Raw genomic sequence first — 25,999 nt, 5'->3', positions numbered from 1 at the left:
TCAACAGGTGAGGAAGAAATTGGACATTGCTCTTCCGAGGTACCCAGTAGCCTTTGCATTATCCACTTCTTTTAGAGTTCTTACTAACAGCGACTCCGTTCTGCTCATCTGTTTTGTTTTAACACAGAAAGGCTTGCCCTAAAGGTAGCTTCCTAGACTGCACTTTTGGAGGCTCTCAAGCTCTCTTAAGCTTGACCCTCCTACCTGCCACCATCCCAGTCTGTGCTTTAGCTGGTTGGCTAAACCAGCCCCATCCTCCTGTCCATCAAGTCTCTTCCATGTAAGCATCTACATGCCTCACCACGAAAGCAGGGCGTGCTGTATGGGGATTTGTGGCTTCACCCCTACGGCATAGGTGGTTGATGAACTCGGCTAAATAATTGATATCAGTTGGCTTACTTTATCTTTCAGCCTCGGTGGGCAGTCCCTGTACAGTTCTTGCTTCACTCCACAGCCGGCGCGTTTGGCTCATGTAACGCAGAAGTGTGAATCAGCCTTTTGTAGCCTCCTTGAGTAGTTCTCATGAGCTAGTTGAGGTTTTTGGAATCCCAATTGACATGACTTTTAGAGTCTAGAAAGAATGCTCTTTCCCATAATCACTCAGGAAGTTGCTCTCGATTGAGAGGTCTATAGTCCTGTCTTCCGCAGTTTTTGAATTCGTAGTCTAGCTGTGGCTTGTCCTTCAAGGCCCAGGTCAGCTAAACAGGTAACTACAAGTATATAGAAAAATGTTGAGCTATCATAAAAATTCTGTTTAAAATAGTACGGGTTTTGTTTGGGGGGGGGGCTGGGGAAGAGTATTATATCTAAATATCATTGACGAAAACCACAAGTTCACATTAGAACCACTCGTGGGATTACGGATGGAATTACTGATCTTATGGTAGATTTAGAATGTTGAGGAACTGCTCATCAAAGTTGTGACTTTATTTCTTCCCTGCTAATGGGAGACGGCCTCTGTCTTTCCGCCCACACCCGCACTCGTTACTGCCTGCCTTGTTTAGTTCCGTTGCAGTCTTCTTGGTAGGTGGGAACATTTTCTTTCGTCTTGTATTCTTCTAATAACTGAGAGCATGAGCCACGCTGCGTGTGTGTGTGTCTGCTACTTCTAACTGAGTCCGATTTGGAGAGCCGCCGCCGTCTGGCATGCTTTCCCATCTAGTTGGGTTTTTCTACTTGGATCATGGTTTATGTTGCTCAGGTATAAGTGTTTTCCTTATTGTTTAACGGTACTGTCTCCACATCTGGTGATTGTCATCTTTCTTTCCTGACAGAACCCTTGGAAACACAGGCATAGCCTGGGTCTAGTGGACGGTAGTCATCATTTCTCGTACAATCTTTTGGTGTCAAAGCCAAGAAGCCATTGCTTTATCCGGGATCACAAGCAGTCATTTCTGTCTTTTCTAAGAACGCCATAACTGTTACTTAGATTTAGGCCGTCGCATTCAGATTCATTTTCAGTTGGTTCTGTATATGTGAGACAGGTGTTTCACTTCTGATACGGCTCTAACGTGTGCATTTTATGGGACCTGTCAACTTCAGTGCCTGTGTGATCAGCAAGGTGTATTAAAATATAAAACATACGTTAGAAGTGTGAATCACCTTTTCGCCACTTCTTTGAATGGTTCGAGGGAGCTATATGAGGTTTTTGGAATCCTGGTTGGCATGATTTTGGAGTCAGAAAGAGTGCCCATTCCTATAGCAACTCACTTAATAAGATGTTATTGATTGGGAGGCAGAGAAGATTAGGAAACTGATCGCCACTCTTCATCGTCATTCTTCAACATGTCCAAATGTAGTTGCCTCTCCACCATTTTCTCCCTTCCCCACCTCATCGAATTGTCCTGGCACTATTCTCAAAAACCTGTGTACTGATAGTTCATTTCCAAGTTCTACATTCCAGAAGTGTTGTGTGTGTCTTCACACCACCACCACCACCACCACCACCACCACCACACTGTCTTGGTCACTCCATCACTGGGTCACCTTTGGGAATCAGGAGGTGCGATTCCTCTAACTTTCTTTTCCCCTTAAGGATTATTTCGTAAATTCCCAATCCCTTACGTTTCCATTTGAGTTTGTGATAGCAGAGTCGATTTAAACAAAAGAATGAGGTAGAATTTTGATAAGGATGGTATTGGCTATTAGATTGATTGGTAGAATATTTTCATCTCAACAATACTTCTTTTCGATCTTTATCTAGAACTGTTTAATTTCTTTAAGGGGTGTATGGCTGACTTCAGAGTAGATGCTTTGTACTTAATTTTTTTTTGTAAATACTTTTTCTGATTCTATTGGGAAATGGATTTTTTTAAAACTTTATTTTCTGAGAGTGTATAGGTGTTGTATAGAAATCGAATTTTCGTATATTGCAGTTTGTCCCCCATAACCTTGCTGAAGTCATTTATAATATCTGAGAGACTTTGGTGAGTTTTTGACTTTTTGTATTTAAGATCGTGTCACATACATCTAGAGATAGGATTAACTTTTCCTTTCCAGTCTGGATGCCTTCTGCTTATTTCCCTGACTGTCTCGGCTAGAACCTCCATTATAATACTAACCCGATGTGCTAAGAACAGACATCGTTGTCTTTTTCTTGGTTCTAGAGGGAAGTTTCAGTCTCCGACCATTGCTAAGGGTGATGTTATCTTAAAGTCCTTGTCGACTGTTGTGTTGACTTTATTCACCCACTGTGACAAAAACACTTAACAAACCCAGTTTTAAAAGAAAAGGTTTGTTTCGGCTCCTGGTTTCAGGTTCATTATTGTCTGCCCTCCTTACTCTTAAGGCTATGGCAAGACGTAGCATCAGGACAAAGGGGCATAGCAGTCAAAGGTCAGTGAGAGAGAAAGGAAGGGTCCAAGGGTAAGATACACCCTTTCAAGGCATGCCCAAGTTTCTCTAGCAAGAGCTCCACTAGTAGTTGATTCAGCAATGACCTTAATGGATTAATGGTTTGTGTTGTTACATGCACGTAAGTCTCAGTAGTCAGATCTTCAACGCACAGTCCTAGGGTTGTAGGGGAGTTAAGTGTACGGTGCTGTTTACTGAGTTAACAAAGTCTCTTCCTGTTCCCCACCGATGGGTGGTTTTCTTATGGAAGAGTTTGGATATCCTCTGGGTGGGTGTTGGTTTATTCTATGTCATTTGAGAAGCTGCTGTAGTTGTGAGTTGTGGTCCTTTATTCAGTTGACCTGCCCTGTGGAAACAACTGATTTTTGAATAATTAAATGATCCTTGTATCACTAAATAAATACCAATTAGTCATGGTATTGGACCCTTTTTATACGTCGTAGGATGTAGTCTGTTAGTAGACTCTTGAGAATGTTTGTCTCGTTCACAAGAGATACTCATCCATAGCTTTGTTTTCTGGTGTTGTCTTTTGTCTGATTGGAGTCGGTTTTCAGCAAAAATCCTTGGTCCTGTAGTGAATTTCAAATATCGAACTGTTGCTCTTTAGCAGAATATAGCCAAGTGACAGAGTACAGAGTGCAAGCTTTTAGCTGGAGGACTGTGGCTTTTATTCATGCCATTTGCTAGATACGTAGTTTTAAAACCCAGTTGCCTAGAATTCTCTTGCCTCAGAACTCACGATAATACCTCCATCATAGGAACTGGAGAGATGGCTCAGGAGTTAAGAGCCCTGCTGCTCTTCCAAAGGACCCAGGTTCAATTCCCACCACCCACATGGCAGCTCACAACTGCCTGTAACCCCAGTTGCAGGGGATCCCACACCCTAACTTAGTCAGACATGCAGATGAAACACCAAGGCACATATAGCATTAAGAATAAAGAAAGCGTGCATCACGGCTTTGTAATGAGATTAAACAAAGTAATGGATGTTAATGGTCAGGCACTAATAGCTAGAGATTATTAATCCAAGGAGAGCATACAAGAGGAACGGAAAAGCTTGCTGGAAGCCCTGACTAAACCTGTGGAAGCAGGACCAAACCCAGTGTGGAAACAGGGTGGTTATTCAAAGATAGAGAGTTATTGAGCGGAGTAAATACAGTCTTTTATACAAGTGAATGCCGTGGTCTTGGAGCTGCCCATTGGGTTGGAGGAAGTCAGTGTAGACCTGGACAAGCTGTGTTTCGGCTCCTTTGTATGAACGGGGTAACTGTGTGTCTTGTTTTCCTGTCACTGTGTGCTAGTCTCTCTGTGCGAGTTACATTCAGTTCAGTAAGAAATTTCCATCTCTGACTTCCTGCTGACAGAACTGTCTAAAGGCTGTTCCAAAAGCACACAAAGACGCCACTTTAAAAGTGACCTCAAATGGGCTGCGTTTGGTCATTGTTATTAAATATAACTACCTCATTTCCTCTCCTTCCCATTCTTCCTTTTGAATTTCTTCCCATGTATCTCCCTTCCCGCCTTGCTCTCTCTTGGAATCATGGCCTCTTTTTCAAAGAGAAAGACAGAGAGACAGAGACAGAGAGAAAGCAAGCATACAGTATAAATGCAGTCTATTCAGTCCATCTGGTGTTGCTCTTCTGTATTTGAATTCAGAGCCGACCGCTTAGCATTGGGTAATCAGGAAGGATTATTTCTCCCCCGCTTAGTGTCTCTTAGTGGTGGTGTGTGTAGTTCTTTGCTTATGGGTGGGTCCCCGTGAGATATGCCCCCTTCCACATGCCTCCCGTGTTTTGACTCCTTGCAGAAACAAAGCCAGCCTGCGTGTTCAACAGTGTGGAGTATTACGATGGAGACATGTTTCGAATGGACAACTGTCGGTTCTGTCGGTGCCAAGGGGGCGTCTCCATCTGCTTCACCGCCCAGTGTGGGGAACTGAACTGCGAAAGATACTATGTGCCTGAGGGGGAGTGTTGCCCCGTGTGTGAAGGTAGGTGAGCTCCCCGGAGGCTGTACAGTTCAGAGCTTCCGTTTCAAAGCCAGTCTAATTCAGAGGAAGTTTAAAGATGTCCCTTCATAAAGAGCGATCTGCCTTAAATGTTGGTAGTGACCCCTGTAGGGTACTTGGAAATACTTCCCTGAGGAAAGCTCTACTTTGAGCCCAGTCCTTGGTGATTTCTCTGGTTGCGTTCTGTTCCTCCCCCACAGCTGTAGTAGTCACTAAATGCAGGGATCACTCTTGTCTGTACCTTGGCATTGGGATTGCTCATCTAGAATTAGTATAGCCAAGACCAACCAGCTCAGAACCAGGACCCTGCTGCCATTTTTCCTTGGAAAAGGGGTGTTAATTGGAGTAAAGTTGCAGATGGGTGGGGCGGCGGCAGCAGCCTCAGGACCAGACATGTTTCACATGTTACTTTTAGGGACATGTTGGTCCCGTATCCCTCTCTTGTCCAAGGGATATACATATGCCCTCAACAGACTCCTCCCATCTCTGCGAGTCATAAGTAGCGAAATTTCAGACTGGCACCACGATTCTCATCCACTGCAACCCCACCCACTTAAGGACCAGGAAACTGACGTTCAGAAAAGCCAAAGATAACTGACCTTGCACGGACGCCAAGAACAGTGGTTCAGGGCCTCTCTCAGGCCCTTTCAGCCTGTGGTGCCATCTGACCACACACTGTGTTCTGATGCGGACTGTCTCTTGAACCGTTGTCCTGATCGGCTCACAGATCTTTAGTCCAAAGTCTATCCGCCTTGCTCTCAGGAAGCACAAGGGCACAGCGGCCAGTTCAGTTCTCTACTTTTTTTGTTCTTAAAGTCCTTTTGATGTTTGTGCTGTATTTATCCTACAGCTGATGTCCCGAAGTCCCTAAAGTAGGACATCTCCATTCCTAACACCGAGAACAGTCGTTCCTAGTAATGAGTCCTCTCCTTGCTCGGGAAATACTTTAGCCAAGACAGGAGAATTCACGTTTTATATGTCACTGAGGATTTCAAAAGAAAGGAAGAAAGAAAGAAAGAAAGAAAGAAAGAAAGAAAGAAAGAAAGAAAGAAAGAAAGAAAGAAAGAAAACCACCTCAGACTTTTAACTTTCCCAGTTGATTGTTCTCTAACCAACCACAGTTCGCAGGAGTCAGAAACTACATCACAGGTGGCGCTTTAAAAACAGATACGAGCCTCTAATGTGCTGCCAGCACTGTCATCTGATTACCTCTCACTTCCCAGAACTCAGAGCCAAGCTCAAAGCAGAATGGTGTATGGGTTGTAATATTTTATTTTGAAGGAATTGAGAAAGCCCTAACTCCCTGAGGGCTATAGACCCCCTCCATCTAATTCGGGCATAAATGCCCTTCACCTCATTAGAAGAAACACTGACCTTGAAACTTGGGCTCTCGGTCCCTACTTGCTCACGTCAGCTTTCACGTATTTTTAGTAAAGAGAATGGAGTAATTTTTCTATGGTTCTCCGTACAGGGATACTTAGGGATATTTTTGCATCCACTATTTATGTTCTTGTCAATCATTTCAGAAGACTTCTTTTTATGGTAGCCTTGTTTGCTGCTTAGCTGCCCAAATTATGGCCAAGAAAATGTTGTATAAGTTCAGTCCTCCTCCCAGGGACCCTGGGGACCGTGAGATGTCCAGACCAGCCTTGCCACGCACAAGGCTGTATTGAGGACCCTCTGTTGTCCTTCCCAGTGTCCTTATGGACCTGTAGACACCATCAGTGAGCTCACTTACTTCCAGAAGTAACAGCATCATTCCAAGTTCAATGGACGGGCTCTTTCTACCCACCAGGTGGTGACATCACGGTGTAAACTATTTCATTTAGCAGCTCAGAAGACTTTCTCAGAGCCTCAAGTGGGCCCATATTTTCTAAGTACCAGACCTTGTCTCTGTCCCCACCTTTTGCCCACCTTAGGAGTAACGGCAGCTGCGTACCTGTTTCTAGGTCACATTGTGTCAGGATGAGAAGGTAGAAGTCCATGGTGACTGCTGCCTTTGGATATCATCCCAGGGACGCCTTCATGATAGTCCTGGGCTGTTTGCAGATGCAGTGGTGTTTGGGGGTGGAGATTGGAGGAAACTGCCTCAGGTGCAGACAGAGGTCAGACTCGGAAGGCTTCGTCTCACTCTGGACACGTGTTTTGCTACAGATCCCATCTATCCTTTCAACAACCCCGCCGGCTGCTACGCCAACGGCCAGATCCGCGCCCACGGGGACCGGTGGCGGGAAGACGACTGCACCTTCTGCCAGTGTATCAACGGAGAGCCCCACTGCGTGGCCACCGCCTGCGGGCAGAGCTGCATGCACCCCGTGAAAGTGCCTGGGGAGTGTTGCCCCGTGTGTGAAGGTAAGCACTGTACTTCTAACGAGTGTCTGGCAGACGTCCTCCTGTTGGGAGAAGCTTCGGCCAGTACGCTCTCCCCTCATTTCCCATTATTTCCTCAGGCATAATGTCTGCTTCCTGCTGTTACCAGTTGCAGACAAATTTGTTATGCGGCCCAGACTCGTCATTAGGGGGACGTGTTGCAGATTCGAAATGAGACTAGCGTGGGCTTTACTTTATCTCTGCGCTCGTGCGTCTCCGAGCACAGCACACGGTACGAGGATGCTTACATGTTGACTCAGTTCACTGCGAGCCTACTTAATGCCCAAAGGTCAAGGCGAGGAAATAAAACCAGGAGTTGGAGCCGTAACTCAGGCACCCCGTGCTCAACTTGTGAGATACCACGTAGCCGAAGAATGCTGGCAGTCAGGAGAGAATCGTGCCTCATTCCGAGCACCCTTCTTCTGCCTGCCTTTAAGACTGACGTGAGTGTGGCTTCCGGGTCCTCTAATTCTTTGCCTCATGACCCGGTTTCCCCACATTTCCTGTATCTTCCTGCTCAGGGCAACGCGGCTGAGACATGCTCGACTCATTTCTCTGAGGCAGCTGCTGTCCATCCAGTTCACTTCCTGAACTGCGAGAAGGTCCTTCACATGCCTACTTCACTCGGCAATGCCAGTCTCCCTATGAAACGACTGTTTATGCTGACACAGCCAACAGGGGAGCCGTGCTTAAGAAACATTTTTGCGTAGTAAAGCAAACGATACAAGTCGAAATGTAGGTCGAGGGTGGATCCATGAAGAATGTGTACATGTGGGCGTTCTTCTAGGAAATGATCTAATGAAGGTCTTTTTAGTGTGAACTGTGTGTGTGTGTGTGTGTGTGTGTGTGTGTGTGTGTGTGTGTTGCCATCTACTGAAGGAGGAACCCCCCTCAGTGTACACACTGATCTGTAGGCACAGCAATGTCTTTAGGAGTCGTTTGAATGCTGTGTTCATTGGACAGAATAGTAGAACTAGGTTTTCCCTTAAGCCCATGGCATAAAGTATCAAGAAATCCTTTGACAGCAGCTAAATTTTAGTCAATTAAACTTCAGTTTAGTGCATGGAGTCATTAGCCTCAGAAGGATTAGATTTACTTAAAACCTTAAAAATTATGTTTAAAAAAATAAAAGGAAGCTGGAGGACTCTTGAACTGTGGACATCACCAGCCCCATCACTGTTACCCTACACAGAGTTCAGCTGCCAACCTCCCCACCCCCGCAAGACTTTATAGCCTCCAGGTGACAGATTTTTGTGGAGCTCACCTCCCACGCACACACAGCGTTTTGGAGCTAAAAAGGGGAGCATGTGGAAAAGAAGCATTGTTCCACAGTGGACCTTGACAAGACGGGGCTAAGGTAGAAGTGTCTGACCCTAAGAACTAAGGACAGTCTGTTGTCCACCTGGAATATTTAGATCCCAGAGTATGGGTGATAAAGTAGGCAAAACAAAAAAAACATAGTCGCATAACCCGGTTTTCAAAACACAAAACCCAGCCTTTCTTGCATCAAGTATGGCGGCCTGAGTTCAAAATGAAACTCATTTAGGTTTTGCTACAGGGAGGTAGGGAGAGTGTCCCAACACAAGTAAGCGAACAAAGCCACCAGAATGTGTGTGCGGTTCGTTTAGTCTTAGCTCGTAGAGGCAGCCACCGTTAGCTAGGCCACTTCCTGTTTGGATTTTGCGGTATCTGCAGAGCTCCGACCTAATTCTTGACACCTTAAGAGAAGAGTGACATGTGAGTGAACCATTAATACGGAAGCTTAGTGGAGAACCTCCTGCAGCCTAGACAAGACAAAGGTAATTACGAGACGCTCCACAGAGCACACGGAGGCTGAGTTTTCAGTTAAACCAGGGGAGAGAGAAGGCACGTCTACGCTGAGGTGTTGTGAGGAGTGAACTTGGCATTCGCACCAGTGGCTCTGTGCGGAAGGCCTTACCTGTCCCATTTTAGAGATGAGGAAATGAAGGCTTAGAGGGATCGCATAAGTTGCCATCCTATGGCATAGTTGGACTCCATTTGTATTTTGCTTCTCCTGCTGGCCTTGAACCCTGTTTCCCCTGGCTTTATGAATCTTTATCCATTACTGGCTTTTGGCCCCATATCAGGGAGAGACTGCAGTGGTGTGGTAAGGTAAGAGATCATTTGCAGTCTGGGAAATCACTATCACCACTTGGGACATGATTACCCACGGACCCTCACCCAGAGTAGAAGCCGGTTCCCTTGAGACTCCTCCAGAACCGACTTCTCCAGTCTCCTGCCTCAGTGGCCCTCTCTGCCCTGACAAAGAGTGCTTTTATCTATCTGGTTACCCTGAAGCTTCTGCTGTTCCTCCTTTGTCTCTGTCTGTCTTCATCAAATCTTTCAGAAGATGGTGTTGTCTACTCCACAGACTCATCTGCCTTACGCTTCTTGTTTTGAGTTGAGTGATGGCCTTGATCTAGGATGGTATTGGGTCTCCCGTGATTGGTTGTCACTATAAGGTGTCATAAAGGTAGAATGATTTTGTTTTTTCATATCGAATCAAAATTCAGAGACCGATAGTGCAAAGTTACTGATAAATAATAACTATTACTAAAGATTTTTTTTAAAAATCATATGAGATGACAGGGTCTTATTCTACAGAGTCCAAGAAAAATGTATGCAACCATTTGGAAACATTTTTCTCAGTAGCCACTCCAGAGCATTGGTAAGTGTAATTCTGAGTGATTTCAGAATAGCAGAAGAGTGGTATGGAGTAGGGAAGCAATGACAACAACAAAAATCCCAATGTGTTACTGAGGAATAAAGGAGGCATCAACCCAAATTATTTACAGACAAACAGAATTACTGCTGTGTATGCAGCTCAGACCTGGAGTAAACTGCACCTCACACTTGCATACGTAATGTTGGCCCTCACCTTTTAGCTTTGTCTCAAGGTCTTCAGGATGTAAAATTAGAAGAGTCTGCCCAACACAGGTATTGTGGTTTTTAAATATTGCCAGAATTGCTCCCAAGTTGCCAAATACAGCATGTTAGGACCTCCAGGAAGAGGGAACCCTGAGGCTGTCACTGTTACTAAAGATGCCTACCTTCTGAGTAACAGCATAATAGGACTGGCTACTCCCAGAGGACCGGAACATAAATCTGGGGACCCTTGAAGACAAGGCTGTCACTTGACAGCTAACTTGACCTGCAAGTCCTTAAGTGCTTTATAAGTTGGCTCTTAAGTACTCTCAAAGCCGAGTCTTAGCAAGTTATTGTCAACACACAATTCGGGCATACAGATAAGCCTAAGCCATTCCAGGCTGCAGGCTTGGGACTCACTGAAACCTCTGGTTTTGCTTTGCTGGCTTTCCTCTACATTTTCTCCTTCTCACAAGTCTCATTTGGTTTGGTTTGGATTGGATTGGTTTGGTTTGGATTGGTTTGGTTTGGTTGGGTTGGGTTGGGTTGGGTTGGGTTGGGTTAGGTTAGGTTAGGTTGGGTTGGGATTGGTTTGGATTGGATTGGTTTGGATTGGATTGGATTGGATTGGATTAGATTGGTTTGATTTGGATTGGTTTGGATTGGATTGGATTGGGTTGGTTTGGATTGGATTGGATTGGGTTGGATTGGATTGGATTGGATTGAGTTGGTTTGGTTTAACATGGGGTTTTCCTGTGTAGCCCTACTGGCTATCTTTCTGGAACTCACTCTTTAAACCAGGCTGCCCTCCAACCCAGACGTCCACCTGCCTTCGTCTCTGAGATTGAAGGTATGCACCATCACACCTGGCTATTCTCGTCAGTTTGAATCCCACTCAAAAAGAACTAAGGCAGAAGCGCATGGAATGAATATGAGGCTTGCAGTTTAAGTACATGCATGAAGAGCCTTGCCCCTATCTTTTTAAAATCTAAATTTTTAAATGGGAAGGGCAAGGGGAATAGGCCTCATCTTTCCTGCAGTCCTCCATAACAGTAACTAACAGTACTTGCCCACCCACCACACGCCAGGCCTGTGTACAGTGAGGGCAGCACATCTGATCCCTGGAGAACCCTTCGTGCGGGTGCTAGGATTCCAACTTACTGTCACAGAACGCACGGCCTGGGGGTTAACTCGCTCTAGGCCGCACAGCAGGCACATAAGCAGCCCTGTGCCCTCAAAGCCCAGCCTCTGCACTTTGCACACTCACACTTCCTCAGACAGTACACTGCACCCCAGAGAGAGGCCACATCCCTGGCGGGCCAGGAATTCCCTGTGTCCTTTTGAATTATTATGTGATGACTTTATGTGAGTAGATGAATGATGAATGAACAAACAGGGGCAGGAAGGAAGGAGCGAGAGAATGGAGTGGCTTAGCTGCCCTCCCTCCCCCGACCAGTTGAAGGAGGAACAACTTTGGGATGCGCGTTTGGAGTCAGAAGGCAATGTCACCTATGTCTGACATGCAGGGGGCCCATTGCTTCAGGTGGTTTGGGCCTGCCTGCTTCCTTGTGCATACTTGGGGGTTATGCCAAGCACACTGCTGTAGGCTCCAGCCCACTGGTCGCCTGTTAGCCCCTCCAGGACTGGTGTGTAGCCTGCAGTTGCTTCTCTCCTAGCTCACCTCCTAGGGACCAGTTTCAAAGCTTCATTGAGGTGTCCCCAGGCTCAAGAGCCAAAGTCAAGTGTCCTGTTTGATATACTCTCCTCTCGGGGCACACTGTGTACGTGCAGATACCTCACTGTAGTGTTGCTCACGCATTTACACTATACCTTTATGCCACACTAGGCATTTTTTTTTAATAATTCGGGAATTTCCTTCTCGTCCTGTCACATACATAAGCCGCCTCAGCTGATTGTTAATGTCATGCAGAGGCTAAGGACGCGGTGAAATTCTCTTTAAAGGAAAATAAAACAGAAAACGTTTTCAGTTGAAAGTAAACCAAGGCGTCGAAGGAAACTTGACGCCAAGATTGCAATACACTTACTGAATAAGAAAGGAGATAGCTTCCCGGTGACGCCCAGTACAAGAGATAAGAATTACAGGGTGACTGGAAGCATTACCGTCAGCCCGTATCTGCCGTCTCACTTTGGGTGGTAGCTGGCTCGCCTGGGTGAGCGCTATGACCTGAGTTTTCTCCTGGCTCGTGAAGTCTATCCTGTGGGGACAAAGTGATGATTCCAGCGACCTTGAGGATTTTGGAGCCAACTCCACAGTCTGTTGCTTTCCAAGAAGTAAGAACTTAGGTCACACTGTAGAAGGTGGTTGTTCACAGTGCCATTCCAACTGCCAGGGAGGGAATTTCCTCCCCTCTACATTCTTTGTTTTTCTCCGATACCAAAGCGAAATTCAGTTTTTGTCTCAGATCAGGTTGTCGAAGCTATTTATAGGTGTCCAAAGTTGACTACATGAGGGGCCCGTCTTATTATTCTGTCTCGTGATTACTTTTCGTGCAGTAAGTTCAAACAGTCTTGCTTGTAGAACTGTTATCAGACTGCTGGGTGTCACACAGACCCTGTAATTCTGATCACCTGGACTTAATAAACTCTTATAGAATAGGAAACACACACCGTATAGGCCCACCCCCCCACCCCACCCCCAATGCTCTGGATTTATGATGGAATGTGTTTAAGCCAGAAAACCAACTGTATTTTCATTACCTCCTGGCATTCTTGGAGGTCTTTCTCAAGGGCTCAGGGTTTTGCTGGGACACTGAGGATCAGACATTGGGCTTGTCTTTACCTGTACAGGGTTAGCCAGGCACTTCACCTCAGCATCAGAAACCCCACACCATGCTCCTCCGACTCATTGGAGGTCCGTGAGCTGTCCATGTCCTCTTCAACCTCACTGTCTCCAGGAGTGGTGCGTTCCTGCTAGCGAGTGTTGATGATAGAGTTTGAGTCAAGCTGCCCTTCCAGTGAGATTTCAACCGGCTTGCCAGAAAATTCTGTACCAGGCACATATCTGGGTGGGAATTCCTTGAAACAAGAAAAAAAATAAATGTTTCCAGCCCCGCCTTGGCCATAGCGTTCCTGGCCACACAGTATCTCAGTTGATTAAAGCTGCTGCTTCAGTAGTGGGGAGTGACAGATAGTTGGGCTGACCCCCCCCCCAGAAGGGCAGTGAAGTCAGAGATACCACAGAGTCACATGTCATTAACATTCTGCTACATTGCAGGGAATCAAAACTCCATCCACGGGTGGCAGTGCTTCGGTGCCATCAACGCTGCGATTAGTAAGCCAAGAATAATATAATATTTGTAATATCCTCAAGACTGTTAGGCATGCTGTTTCATCTTTTTTAACTCTGAATGTCCTGGAAACACACGCCATAAATGGAAATTAAAATAAAACTCAGTCTATTTTTCTGCCTGTCCAAATAAGGTCAGACGTGGGATGCCAAATGACCACGTATTACCCTGAGGTCTTAAACCTAAGGGCCAGAGCGCCTCAGTCACGAGCTCTTTGGTATTTTCGGTTTTTATTTCTGATCATGTAAAATGTCTTGAGATATTTAAACTGGTGTTCAGATGTAGATGAAATGGATGTAAAAGGCCCTCCCCATCACACTGTGTGTCAAATGTTAGGATTTTTCTTTCCACAGCTATGAGTGGATATATTACACACATCCCGCAAATGGCTCTCTAGTTGTTAGATCTTCCTCATATAACAGGAGCTAAGCAGGTGTTAACCAACATGTGCAGAAGCCATTTAGCTGGCAAGAGATGTTTATTCTTGCTCCCAGCCAGGCGGCTGCTGCCCTACACCTACACCCCTGTGCCTTCCACTTTGCACTTGATTTGAATAAAAGTACCGGGGTGATCAAAGCTTTGCAGACACCAATGCCTGTGATCCTTAAACTCCCCAACTGCTCAGTGCCTGAACCACTCAGATTTGCTCAGAGCCGATGCAGAAAGGCTCTGCCTCTCAGTTCCCAGACCCAGGAGTTGTGGCTGTTGAATGTTTCCTGGCTGAAGCAGCACGCAGAGATGAACTCCTCTGTGTCTGTCCCTCCTGTACACCTCCCCTACCTTAAACGGTATCATTGCTAAAAGCCTCGTGGTCTTCCAGGGGAAGATAATAATTGATCAGACCGGGCCTGCTAATTTTCATGTAATCAACAGAGGCAGGAAAACATCGTCTGGAATGCGAACTATGTGAATGAAAAATATTTAGTCATTCTTGAAATGATAGGAATGTTTTTCCAACAAGCTTAAATAAACACGATCTCTTTTGAGCCTGCGTTTCAACTGCTTTTGGATAAGAGACAACTCTTAGGCAACCAAACAGAAGTTAATGAAGGTTATTAGGAGGCCTGCCCTTCAGAAAAGGCTTGGATTCTGAGAGAATCCCTACCCCTTACAGTAAAGGCTCAGTCAGGGACAGAACCGGCTCCCTTTGAGCTGTTGTCAACAAAAGGGGATTTGACATTTTAACTAGTAACCATGGTTACTAGTAACACACCGGCAAAAGCATCATCTGACCTTCTTGTGATTAAAGCCCTCACCTTCACCTGCCACTTCTGTATGCCTCGGTTCTCAGGAAAGGACTGTCCTTGGCACACCTCTATTGAAAGCACCTAGTGGCACTGTTCCTGGGCTTGTGTTTCCTTCCGGCCGTTGAGACTGCGAGGCCTACTTATTTAGTGAAATTACCTTTGAGCAGAGTGGCACTTATCTAGTCAAGTGTTCCTCCTTTTTAAACGAATTATGCAAGCAACCCGTGCGCGTGTTCCGGGAGTTACAATGCCAAGGTTGGTTGGTTTGAGTGTGTCTGTTTGCTGCTGCTTTTCTGAGACTTGAACCCTTGCACATCCTGCGAACTGACCTCTGCTGTCTGGACCCTGACTCTGAAGATTTACAAGGCTTCCGGGAAATAGCCGAAGCCATCCATGTCCGCATCTGGGGGGAAAAGAACAGGTGATCTTGCTCGGTAAAACTGTTCAGAAAAACTGAAAAGGGACGGTAAAATAAAGATGGTCCTTTGTCTTTCCAGTGACTCAGTAATTTGCTCGGTAAAGTGGCTGAGGACAGGTTCCAGATGGGATTTTTAGCATGAGCTGCATTTCAGCACAGGCGTCTAGCCATTGGAAGTGGGTTCGTTTTATTAATAATACTTACCTGTAAGTACAGCTCCTGACTCATTTCTTTAAAAGCATACCCATTCACCTACTACGGCATACTCTTAGAGGCTCAGAGGCGTGGACTGAAACAGGTGCAGGTGTTTCCTCCGGCGTGGCTACCGATAAGTTAGAGCCAGATAACTTGTCTAGAGAAAGAATCTTCGAGGTAGACAGTGATCAGTACAACTTGGTTTTAATAATTCAGGCCTCTGTCCCCATTTAGGACGGTCCTGTTTTAGGCTGTTTCCAGGAACATTCTACAGCGCGCCTTACAAGGCCAGAATTAGTTCGTATCATGAGGGCTGTGATGGGAAACAGGGAACAGTCCCCGGGAGATGGCCTCAAAGGCTTAGTAGAATGTGGTCTGTGCTTTATCGGAGTACTAAATAAAATCTCACGCAAGTTAGATAGGGGCAGGCTGAAGAAAAAGGAGGGTCTCCTGAAGTAAGTTTCTTTCTGTCTCTGGATGTCTTTCAGTGGCTGCCAAGTTGGTAAAAAATAGCATCAATCAACATGTCAGCCTCTCAGATGTTCCCAGCATGCACTCCAGGTCAGGGGTTGGACTATTGGTCTAGGTTTTGTGAGGCTTTCTGTTGTTGTATTTGATGTTTGTTTGTTTGTTTGTTTGGAGTTGATTATCCACACTTTAGCCAAATTGCGACTTTGTCTTTATATCTCTAAGATGCCTGCTTACATGTTAAGTAGATTTTACTCTTGCACCTGAGAGATTGCCTGGATTCAACAGGTTGGTTTGAAACAGAGTCCACGTTAGGTATCTGAACCCTTTGAGGCGACAGAATTTATGCTAACTACCCATCAGGGATAAGATTTGTCAAGAGGGCTCCTGATCTTGGTTTGTACCAATACTAAACACATATAAGAAAATGCTTTCTCTTTGTGGACTCTTGATAGTATTGTAGTATTTAGGGTCTGCTTTTCACATGGTCTGCTACATCATTTGAGTTCATAAGCCACCCCCTCACCCAGCACCAGACCTCATAAAGCGTGTTCTGCACGCTTGTTCTCCTCTCTGGCCACAGCTTGTTCTGTGTGTATATGGATGCTTTGCCTGCCTGCATGCATGTGCACCCTGTGCGTGCCTATTGGGTCCCCTAGAACTGGGGCTATGGATGGAAGTGAGACAAAAGTGGGAGCTGGGAATTGAACACTGGTCCTCTACGAGAGCAGCGCATGCTCTTAGCTGCTGAGCCTTCTCTCCAGCCCCCTGTACCTGGACTCATTAGAAACCATATTTATCCCTGATATAATTGGAATCTGCTGTACCCTCCTCCCGTGAGCTCTGTTTATGTGAGCATTTGTGTTTCAGACTCCTCTATGTGCCTGGCCGTGGGCCTTGCAGCATGGCAGTAGTGGAAAGACCGGAGACCTTTCGTCCTCTTTGGATACCTGTTGCTTTGCATAACAGCTCACAGCTTAAACGGTTTAGAGAGACTCTCTTTGTTGGCGGGGCTAAAATATGCTCAGAGATAATGAGCTATCAGTTTGAGATGGCCTTGGGTTTTGATTGTTCAGCAGGATCAGCGAGCTCAAATCCCCTCAAACCCATGAAGCCATCGTCATTTCTGAGAACCAGGTTTTAAAAAGATTCCACGGAGCTTTGCGCCAGATGACTTTAATCGGGGTGGGGGCTCCACAGCCATTGAACCGGGAGCGAAAGCATAATTCTTTGAGTGAGATGTCCCGATACCTAGTCATAAAGATACCAGTTGAGAGTCCTCTCACTGTCGCCATAGCTTGAGATCACTGGCCTGCTGAAACCGAGATCAAAAGACGGCTCTTAAACCTGTGTTTTCTTTCAACATCTTCTTTTGACTTGAGAATTACAGAACTATTTGCGAAAATACCGAAACGGCTTAAGCGGAAACTGCTGAGTTCGACCTTGTCCCTGCAGATCTGTGAAGGCCTCCATCACGAGAGGAAGAGCAAGGCCAGACAGACACATCACATTGTTTCGGCTCACCCCAGATGAGCTGACGACCAAGAGATTTCTGTCCTCTTGGAGACAGCACAGATGCTAGTCAGACTATGGAACAATGGCCTCAGTCTGCCACTCAGCAAAGGTGAAAGGCGCCAGTGGCTGGTCACTAACGTGGTCCAAAGCTTACCAGACCATATGAAAGGACATCACAGAACCAGCCACATCCCAGATGCCTTTCTTGCTATCTGTAGGGATAGAAAGTGATGCTTACAGTACAATGGGCAGGGGCAGCTGCCGTACCTCTTACCAGCAGCGCCTCTGAGGCCTGTCTGATTAGTTTGTCTGTGGCCAGATCAATCAGCATTGACCCTGCCGCGGTTCACACCATCGCCAGCAACAAGTGCTACAGTGCATGACTCCCGTGTGCTGTGCTGTCTTGCTTTGTGGCCTGGCAGAAGTATCGTGAGACAGGGGTACACACCTATCCCCATTTCTCACAGAAGCCCAAGGAGATCCATGTCACACAGTCCCTGACTCCAAATCGGTGACTTGAGACTCATGCTGTAGAAGAGGGGGGATGTTCTGACCTCTGGGGCTTGGCTTTCTATGTCCGGTCCTTTTCCTGAGCCTCCGCCTAGAGTTCTGACCTTGCTGACTGAACCGTTGGGAAAACTGCGGCTGCTTCCTCTTGTTTGGTGGTGGCTTCCTTCTTCTGTTCCTCTACCCATGAAAATAGCTCTTGGCCCGAAAGCTTGCCTGCTTCCCTTAGCTCTCACTTTGTTCCCTTCCAAACTTCAGAACACCTAAAATAATCTGGTCTGAACTCTGCTTTTTCTCCCTCTGACTCGAGGCCGTCTATCCTCCACACAAATCATCGACGTGCTGAGCAGATAGCAAAGGCACCCCTACTTCCTCCTGTACCCTGTGAGTTTCCGTCAGGGCTACCGTTGGGCAACATCAAGAAAAGGAGTGGTCCCAGGAGCGAATTCACCAATTAATTGACATTTGGGGGCTTTGACTTTGTGTTAAGAACGTGGGCAACTGCCCTTCAGCAGTGCTCCGTGTCCTTCTGTGCCTTCTGCAACCAAAGGTAGACATGGTCATTGCAGGAACCCAAGGGCCCTCCCTGGGTATCTCATGATCTGGGCGGTTTCCATGGGTTTTCAGCAGTACAAGTCTACGGAAGCCACGGCAGTGCTCGGGTCTACCTCCCTGTGTCAGTGGCTCTCGTCTATTAAGTACCAATCATGTATGTGCACCAGATGAGTATCCCAAGGGACTTACCGCCCAGTGCTTCTGTAAGCAGAGACTGGGTTGGCCAGGGACATTATCAAGCTTGAGCTCTTCTTTGTCAGATGCTACACCCCGACTTAAGTTGAGACCGTCAGGATTCTGACTAGCTAACCCACTTGCCGGAATGTATTCCCTCTCTTACAGCGTATGCACGCGTCACATGCACTGCGGTTTATTGTCACTCGAGGGGTGCCAAGATCCATTCTCTCTGAGAACGCACAACGGAAAGGCTATCAGACCCCTGTAAAAGGTCTAGATTGTTCTTGGAACCCGGCAATGGTATTTTCAGTTATTTCAACAACGTTAACGGAAATGGTTCCCCCGCTCCGTATAGAAGTTTCTTTTTAATTTGTCTTTTGTGGTCATTTCATAATAATCTTATAATCATACTACTGTCTTCTCCTATTAAATATGAGGTTGGTAGAGGAAGAAAAATACATCCAGTGGCCAAGATTCTTTGGAGAAAGCATGCAAAGTTAATGTGGGTCTAAAGTAAATATATAGCCGTTTCTCTCTCTGACCACAAAATAATACAGATCTTGGGAACATTTTCACACTATTCATTTTAAAATAAAACAGAGAAAGTGCTCGCAGATGAGTGCCACAGAAGGCCGAAGGTGTTGTTATGAGAAATATATACAAAGGGGAGAGGGAGAGCTCAATGTGGAAGAATTTGAAGACTCAGAATGTCAATATTTTTTCCATGACTTAATGAGACTTTCTTAAGTACACATAAATATTCCTTGGAGAATCCCACTTCCAGATTAGGGAATTTCTGTGCCCCGGACTTTTTTTTTTTTTTTTTTCCTTTTCTTCGTGTTCTCTACATTAGTAGAATTTCCCTCCATCTTCATCTGGGAAAATTTCAGCTTCATTCTATGACTCTTCCCAGCCTGCAGTTATGTTGACAGCTTGGTGATTTATTTGGGTGGCACTGTGACTAGTGGGGGGTCACATTTGCAAAGCCACTACAGTATCAGAGTGACACATGAAAATGCAGTAAGACGGATAAGCTCTCTCCCCCGTTCTGTCTTGGCCGGCTTTATCTCTAGTTTTATGGCCCCAGATGGGCCACCATTAGCCCAGAGGGACTGCAGGGAGTGGGAGATTTAGCCATTGCACTGCCTTATAAAGTGAGGGGAGCTTGGGAATTTCCCACTCCCTGGCTGTTCACATGGCTTAGCCGTCCCCAGCCCAAAGAAAAACACAGCTTAAGGAAGAGAGTGCTTGAATTAAGTCTGAAAAGAGAATGTGATTGCTCATAATCAAATAAGCAGCTTGGGAATTTACAGAGAAAAGCTATGCAGAACATGCAAAGTATTGATTTAAGCCCAAAAAGGAGAATTTCTAAGAGAAATTAATTCCACTTATCGTGTTGCTCCTAGTTGAAATTTATTTCACTGCTAAGAGAATGTAAGACTGTCTCTGCCCTTAAAAAGTACTTTTCCTAGGAATTTGCCCACAGTGAGGTATTTTTTCCAGAAAGCCTTTTCTTAGCAAATGGGTACAAATAGGAAGGCACAGGCGTCAAGGGCCCTGCTAGAAAGCTGCGGTCGGCACGGGAACCTCCAGCCCTTTTGTTCTCCTCCAGCACTCACCTCCACATGGCCTCTCTTGAGCATACGCTCCTGATCTAGAACCAGGACATTATCGCCGTCAGGGGTGGTCCTCCAGTCAGCCTGTCGGGTTGGCTGTGCGTGCCACAAGACACAACTCATCCACGCTGCACCGCTAACGAGCCTTTCCGGGGCTGCTAATCAGAAAGAGCTTCACTCGTTTCTCAATGGAGATAATTCATACTATCCGTGAGCCATAACCAGCTGCCAGTAGTCAAGGGAATGAGAAAAACCGTGCGTGGGTCCACTCCGAGCTAGCGGCTTAGTTGAGGAAAACAGGTAAGAACAAGCACCCACAGGTATTCTCATTTCCACCGACATACCTGGACGACAAGTAGTTGTGCCAGTTGTTTTAGAAATGGACCAGTGTGGGCTGGAGAGATGACTGAGCGGTTAAGAGCACTGGGTGCTCTTCGAGAGGTCCTGAGTTCAAATCTCAGCAGCCATAGGGTGGCTCTCAGCCATCTGTAATGGGATCCAATGCTCTCTTCTAGTGTGTCTGAAGACAGCAACAGTGTGTACACACACACACACACACACACACACACACACACACACACACACACACACACATCTTTTTAAAGAGAAAAAGACTAATGTCATTAGCATACACTGTAACATAGAGGAGGGTCGGAATGAATACTTTTTCTGTCTTACTCTTCTTCCAAAGTCATGAAACTGTATGGCATGCGCGACCATTGCAGAGGATTAAATTAGCATCTTTCAAGGTTGAATTTAAACTTTTCTTTCGTCCTTCCTGTCTTGTCTAATTTGGAGAAATCCCTATGAAAGAAAATAGTAAGAAGCAAGAAAGCAGAGAGATTTAGAGTAGCTTAACACATTATGATATCTAATAAAATAACTACTTAGCACAGAATAAAAACTATCAAACCAGAAAAACACAATAAAAGTAAATTACCAAATCATTTATTTTGTGATCTACTGCTGTGGCCTTGGTATTAGAACCATGCTTAACCTTTTATTTTGATCAAAATTCATCATAATGTATTAATTTCTCAGCTGGGTAGATAAAATTCCTAGGAAATGCGTATTGGTGGCACTTTTCTGAAACCTGGTGTCTAGAGCTAATTCCTGAAAAATATCAGTATTTTCCTAAACATATTTTTACTAATAGATTGTTCAGCCTTCTGGGATATGAAAAACCCTACATTTTAAATAAATGTAAAAAACACTGGCCCACACACACTCATTTATATTGTATATTCTAAAAAAGCCTCTGTCTCCTCAGACAAAAACAAAAATGGTGTCTGAATTTCTGCACCCTGACATAATCCCAACAGTTCTAAAATTATTTCTTCCTGACAGTGCATGGGGACTCTTTAGATGTCACTGAGGAAAAACATCAGGTTGAGGAAGGCAGTGGTTCCCACCCAGATGTAGGAAACAAACTGGATGTGGGCATAGCAAACAGCCAGATGTGCTCTATATTGCTTTTAGGCACAGAAACTATTTCTAGAATTCTTCTCCACAAAGAAGTTGTCCCAGGGTTCCCTTTTAGAAATGGTGGTCTCCAGAGGCATTGCATTCCAGCTCTTTCCGGCCCTCTTCCTTTGGAGGGCATTAAGGTATTGTTTTTAGTTCCAGAGCTGATTCTAGATCACATGGTATTTCGGGGTGCTCCTGTAAGCACCAATGTATTGGATCACCCCTTGCCAAAACCTGCCTTGTGCGAGCTTCTCCTGACCCTCACAGACAAGGAGATGCTTCACTGTTTCTCTCCTTTGCAAGAAGTCTAATCTGGATCTACCTCTATCCAGCTGATTTCAGTGGACTTCCTAGGGAAAAGTTCTGTTTAACCTAGCTGTGTCCACCAACCTTCCACGGGCAGAGGTCTGCCGTTAGCCTTCTACAAGGCATGGACTCTCTGGAACATAATTTCCACATCACACCTTATACCGTATAGGAACGCAGTCAAGAGTACAAGTGAGAATTTCCTTGTACCAAGCCAGATCCATGAGATAATTTCCATACACAAAGGGCTGTGAGAACAACTAGTGAACAGGGCAGGATAATAACCATTTCTAATACATGAATTCCAGGATACTGTGGCTTTGAGACCAGCAGAATGCACTTCTCACATACTTCACAGATACCTCCTCTGTGCACATTCGTAGTTCCCAACTCTTCAAAAGGAGGGGAAGGGAAGGGGAGGGGAGGGAAGGGAAGGGAAGGGAAGGGGAGGGGAGGGGAGGGAGGGAAGAAGGGGAGGGAAGGGAAGGGAAGGGGAGGGAAGGGAAGAAGGGAAGGGAAGGGAAGGGAAGGGAAGGAGAGCACAGAGCCTATCAGCTTTTGCACTTCATTCTTTGGAACTATAAATTGGGTATTATTTTAAAGTACCTCACTTTAGCATGGAATCAGAAATGCCTCACTTCAGAGTTCATTATTCACAACAACGAATTGGACTTCAGCTTTCTTAAGGGGGGGGGGGTAGAGTGGAGAGAGAGAGAGAGAGAGAGAGCGCGCAAGCGAGCGCGCGCCCGCCCTGGCAGTAACAAGACCAGTTCTGAGATTGCATAGTAATATGTTGGGTAGAAAGCAGGCTCTAGTTGATGATAGCCAGGTTTTTGTAGGTAGTTCTGCCTGGATGCTTGTGTTGTAATGATTTCACAGAAATGGGATTACTCCCTAGCCTCGTGTGCAAGGATCTGAACACACTAATGTTCAGGGAGCACTGAAGGGCAGTATCCTGCAACTTCAGGTAAAAAATTAAGAAACAGTTAGTTGCCTGCCTGTATGTCTATTAAAATTCAACGTTTATTCCAGGGTGACACAAGACAGGCCTTGCTACCCAAAAGGCTTTTAAACTCGGCTCCGGTTTGTATTTGAGTACTTGTTAAATGTAAAAGGACGAGATGTCAAATATTTACGTGCCTTATAAAAATTAGCTTTTGGTAGTTACTATGTCACCATAAGCATTGTTGGGCTCAGCCTGATCTACGGAGGGGAGATTGAGTAGTTCCAGAATAAATCGACAGTTCTGAAAGATAAATGATTTATTGAGTTTCTCCGTGTTTCCACATTGACTTTGCAATGTATATACTTGTCAATATCTTCCAACTAATACAGGTTAGGGAAAAATGTTTATTTTAGAGGCATAGAATAATGTCTGTGACACTAAAGGCACCCACCCAGAACGACTTTCTCTACGTGGAATATTTTAAGTGAATGTCTTAGAATCAGTACATACTCAGGAGCCTTTTCTGTACATTCCAGGCTCATTTGTTCAACTGAACAGGAGCTTGTTGTGCTGAATTCTATAAGTGACCATATTACCTGTTCTGGAGAAAGGTAGCCAGCTGCGTGTCTGGGGCGTACACAGCTTATGGAGGCACTGAACAAAACACGGGGCTCCTCAAGTCAGTTGCATTCTGATCCCCCAAAGTCCCCTTCTGTGTTTTTCTTTCACTTCCTTGCCTCAGGTTAGCCTCCTTACCTGATCCATTAGTCATGATAATATACACCGGAAGCGAATAGATACAGCACCACTGAAGAAAAGTGTCCTTTAGAGCTGGAAAGTCACCCTTGTGAACTCGGAGACCATGTTCTCTTAGCACACCCTGAGAACTAAGTAAAAAGTAAAATCCTATCCCTCCTCCCTGCGACTATTACACATTCTCTGGGGTCACTTTAATCTTCTCGAATATATTTTTCCGTAATATAATTCCCTGAAAGTAAGAGTTTCCCTTCAAGTTCACATCTCAAATGTCAGTAAAGAATACAAGGTTCTAGTGTAAATATGGACAAGCTGGTTCTTTACCCGCTAGCTGTCCGCTGGAGTGATATCTGGAGTTCAGAGTCTGCCCCCAATCCTCGGTCTGTTAACTCTCTAGAATATAGCACTTCTTCCTCAGCGGGGTAATCTTTAATGTGGTTTACTTAGAGCTGATACATGTTTTCTTTTATGTCTTTCACTTACAGCTGAAATAAATTTGATATAACATCAGCAGTCTTGTGGTTGAGGGCTGGAACAGAACCGTTATTTGGGGTGACTAACAAGAGTAGTGACTTTAAGAAAAAAATGAACGGGTTTGGAAATCAGAGGTGTTTATCATAAATTTTAAGAGAATGGGGGAAAGAAGAAATATTGCCTCTTAAGTCATTACGTCTTAAAACTTATTTAAACTTTACTTTTGGGTGTTTATGGTTACCTACCAGAAAGACTACTTTAGGCACTGAAGGAAAAGAGAAATTTTATACCAGTGGGAAGTTTACATAAAAATCTCAGGAAGATACCCTTTTATAAACCACACATTGTAATAAAAGTGGAGACCACGAGATTGCTGGTAGAACAGCCTGTGAACAAGTCGACGTCGTCTCCTACATCCAAAGGGTTGAATCACTGTCCCATTTTAGAAGGTGGTTAAAAAATGTGCAACTCTTGATTGCAGCAGTGCGACAACACGTATTTTGGTCCATCTTCCTTAGTGACGGGAGATGAAACTTGAGGAGGCAGTGTGGACGAGTGAGTGGATGGAGTGTTGGACGGAAGGCTAGGAACTTCTGCTCCGTGCTATTCCCAGCCTGCTACTGGGTTGCTATGTAAACCCGGATAGGCCACTGACTGTCTGCACCTCATGTTTCCCGTCTATAAAGACGTAGGTAGAGACATTCCGTGCTTGGCCATCTCACAAAGATACCTCGAGAAGTTCGGGTATCTTTTGGTCGAAGAGATGCTACGTAAATGCGTCAGTGTCTCTGCTTTCTCATCGGTGTACCACAGAGCAGGCTCCATCAGATAAGCTTTGTAAGACACCGGAGGTAAGGGAGGACTCGGAAGCCAAGATGTGAGGCTTGGGTTTACCGCTTGCTCCCGCTGCAACAGGAGCAAACCAAAGTCCTCACTCCCACCGTGTGTTAATGGCAGTGGCCACCTCAGCCGAGGGCAGTAAAGCGTCAGGGTACCCGCGAGCCGCACATTCACAATATAGAAACAAAAGCTATGCCTTGTGCCATGCTATGTACTATGTATTGCTGTCCAGAGCAGTTCTTCTTTCTTGGAGAACATTAATCACTACCGCACCCCCATCCTACATCCTTCCAACATGGAAGCCAGTCCTTGCTGCTCAGTGGTTATATCTCTCTTGGCCCCTGACAGGAGCCTCTGGGCCACTGTTATCCATTGTGTCACAGGTCATAAATGACAGGATGTCACCACACAGACAAAAAAAACCAGGTGTCATTCTGAAAAACAAACACCTGATGTATTAATTCTTGAAAAACGGCAGCAGTTTGGAGAGGTACCGCCGAATGGGGAATGATTGACAGTTGGCAGATATGTCTTGGTGGTTATAGAAAATAAACTCCGGGGCTGGTGAGATGTCGTCCCTGTTGCTAACATGCTTGCCATACAAATGTGAGGGCTTGAGAGTAATTGCCTGCACAGGGGAGGTATGTGTCTGTGATCCCAACGCTGGTGAGACAGCCACAGGCAGATCCCTGCAGCCCTCTGGCCGTCCGGTTTGGCAGCTTCAGAGAGCTCCAAGTGCAACGAGAGACCCTGCCTCAAAGACTGAGGTGGTTGTGGAAGATAAGATAACCAACATTGACATCTGACTGGCCCTCACACACATGGACATACATAAATGTACACACACACACACACACACACACACACACACACACACCATACACATCATAAGCTCAGAAGAATGGGTACATTTACGTGCAGTTTATTTTAAACTTCCTTGTCTGATTTCTACAGTGATAGCTTACCAGAAAGGGCCTCAGGGAAGGAAACACTGTGCTAGCATCTGTGAAGGTTTTTTCCACACCCATCAAAAAAAAAAAGGGGGAGGGGGAAATATTCACATTATCAAAAACTCTGAATAAAGATG

At 45.5% G+C, this 25,999-nt stretch overlaps 1 protein-coding gene across 1 annotated transcript in view; it reads left to right on the top strand.

The window, feature by feature from the left end:
* The window catches only part of Crim1 (cysteine rich transmembrane BMP regulator 1), a 177,640-nt gene that overhangs the window by 112,162 nt on the left and 39,479 nt on the right, over positions 1-25,999 (top strand). The window contains 2 exon segments of the mRNA XM_032908896.1: positions 4,661-4,843; positions 7,016-7,213. Of these exon segments, the coding sequence (XP_032764787.1) occupies positions 4,661-4,843; positions 7,016-7,213 (381 nt within the window).

Source organism: Rattus rattus, chromosome 7 (genome assembly GCF_011064425.1).
Source record: "Rattus rattus isolate New Zealand chromosome 7, Rrattus_CSIRO_v1, whole genome shotgun sequence".
Classification (NCBI taxonomy): domain Eukaryota; kingdom Metazoa; phylum Chordata; class Mammalia; order Rodentia; family Muridae; genus Rattus; species Rattus rattus.
This window is presented reverse-complemented; position numbering and strand designations above follow the sequence as displayed.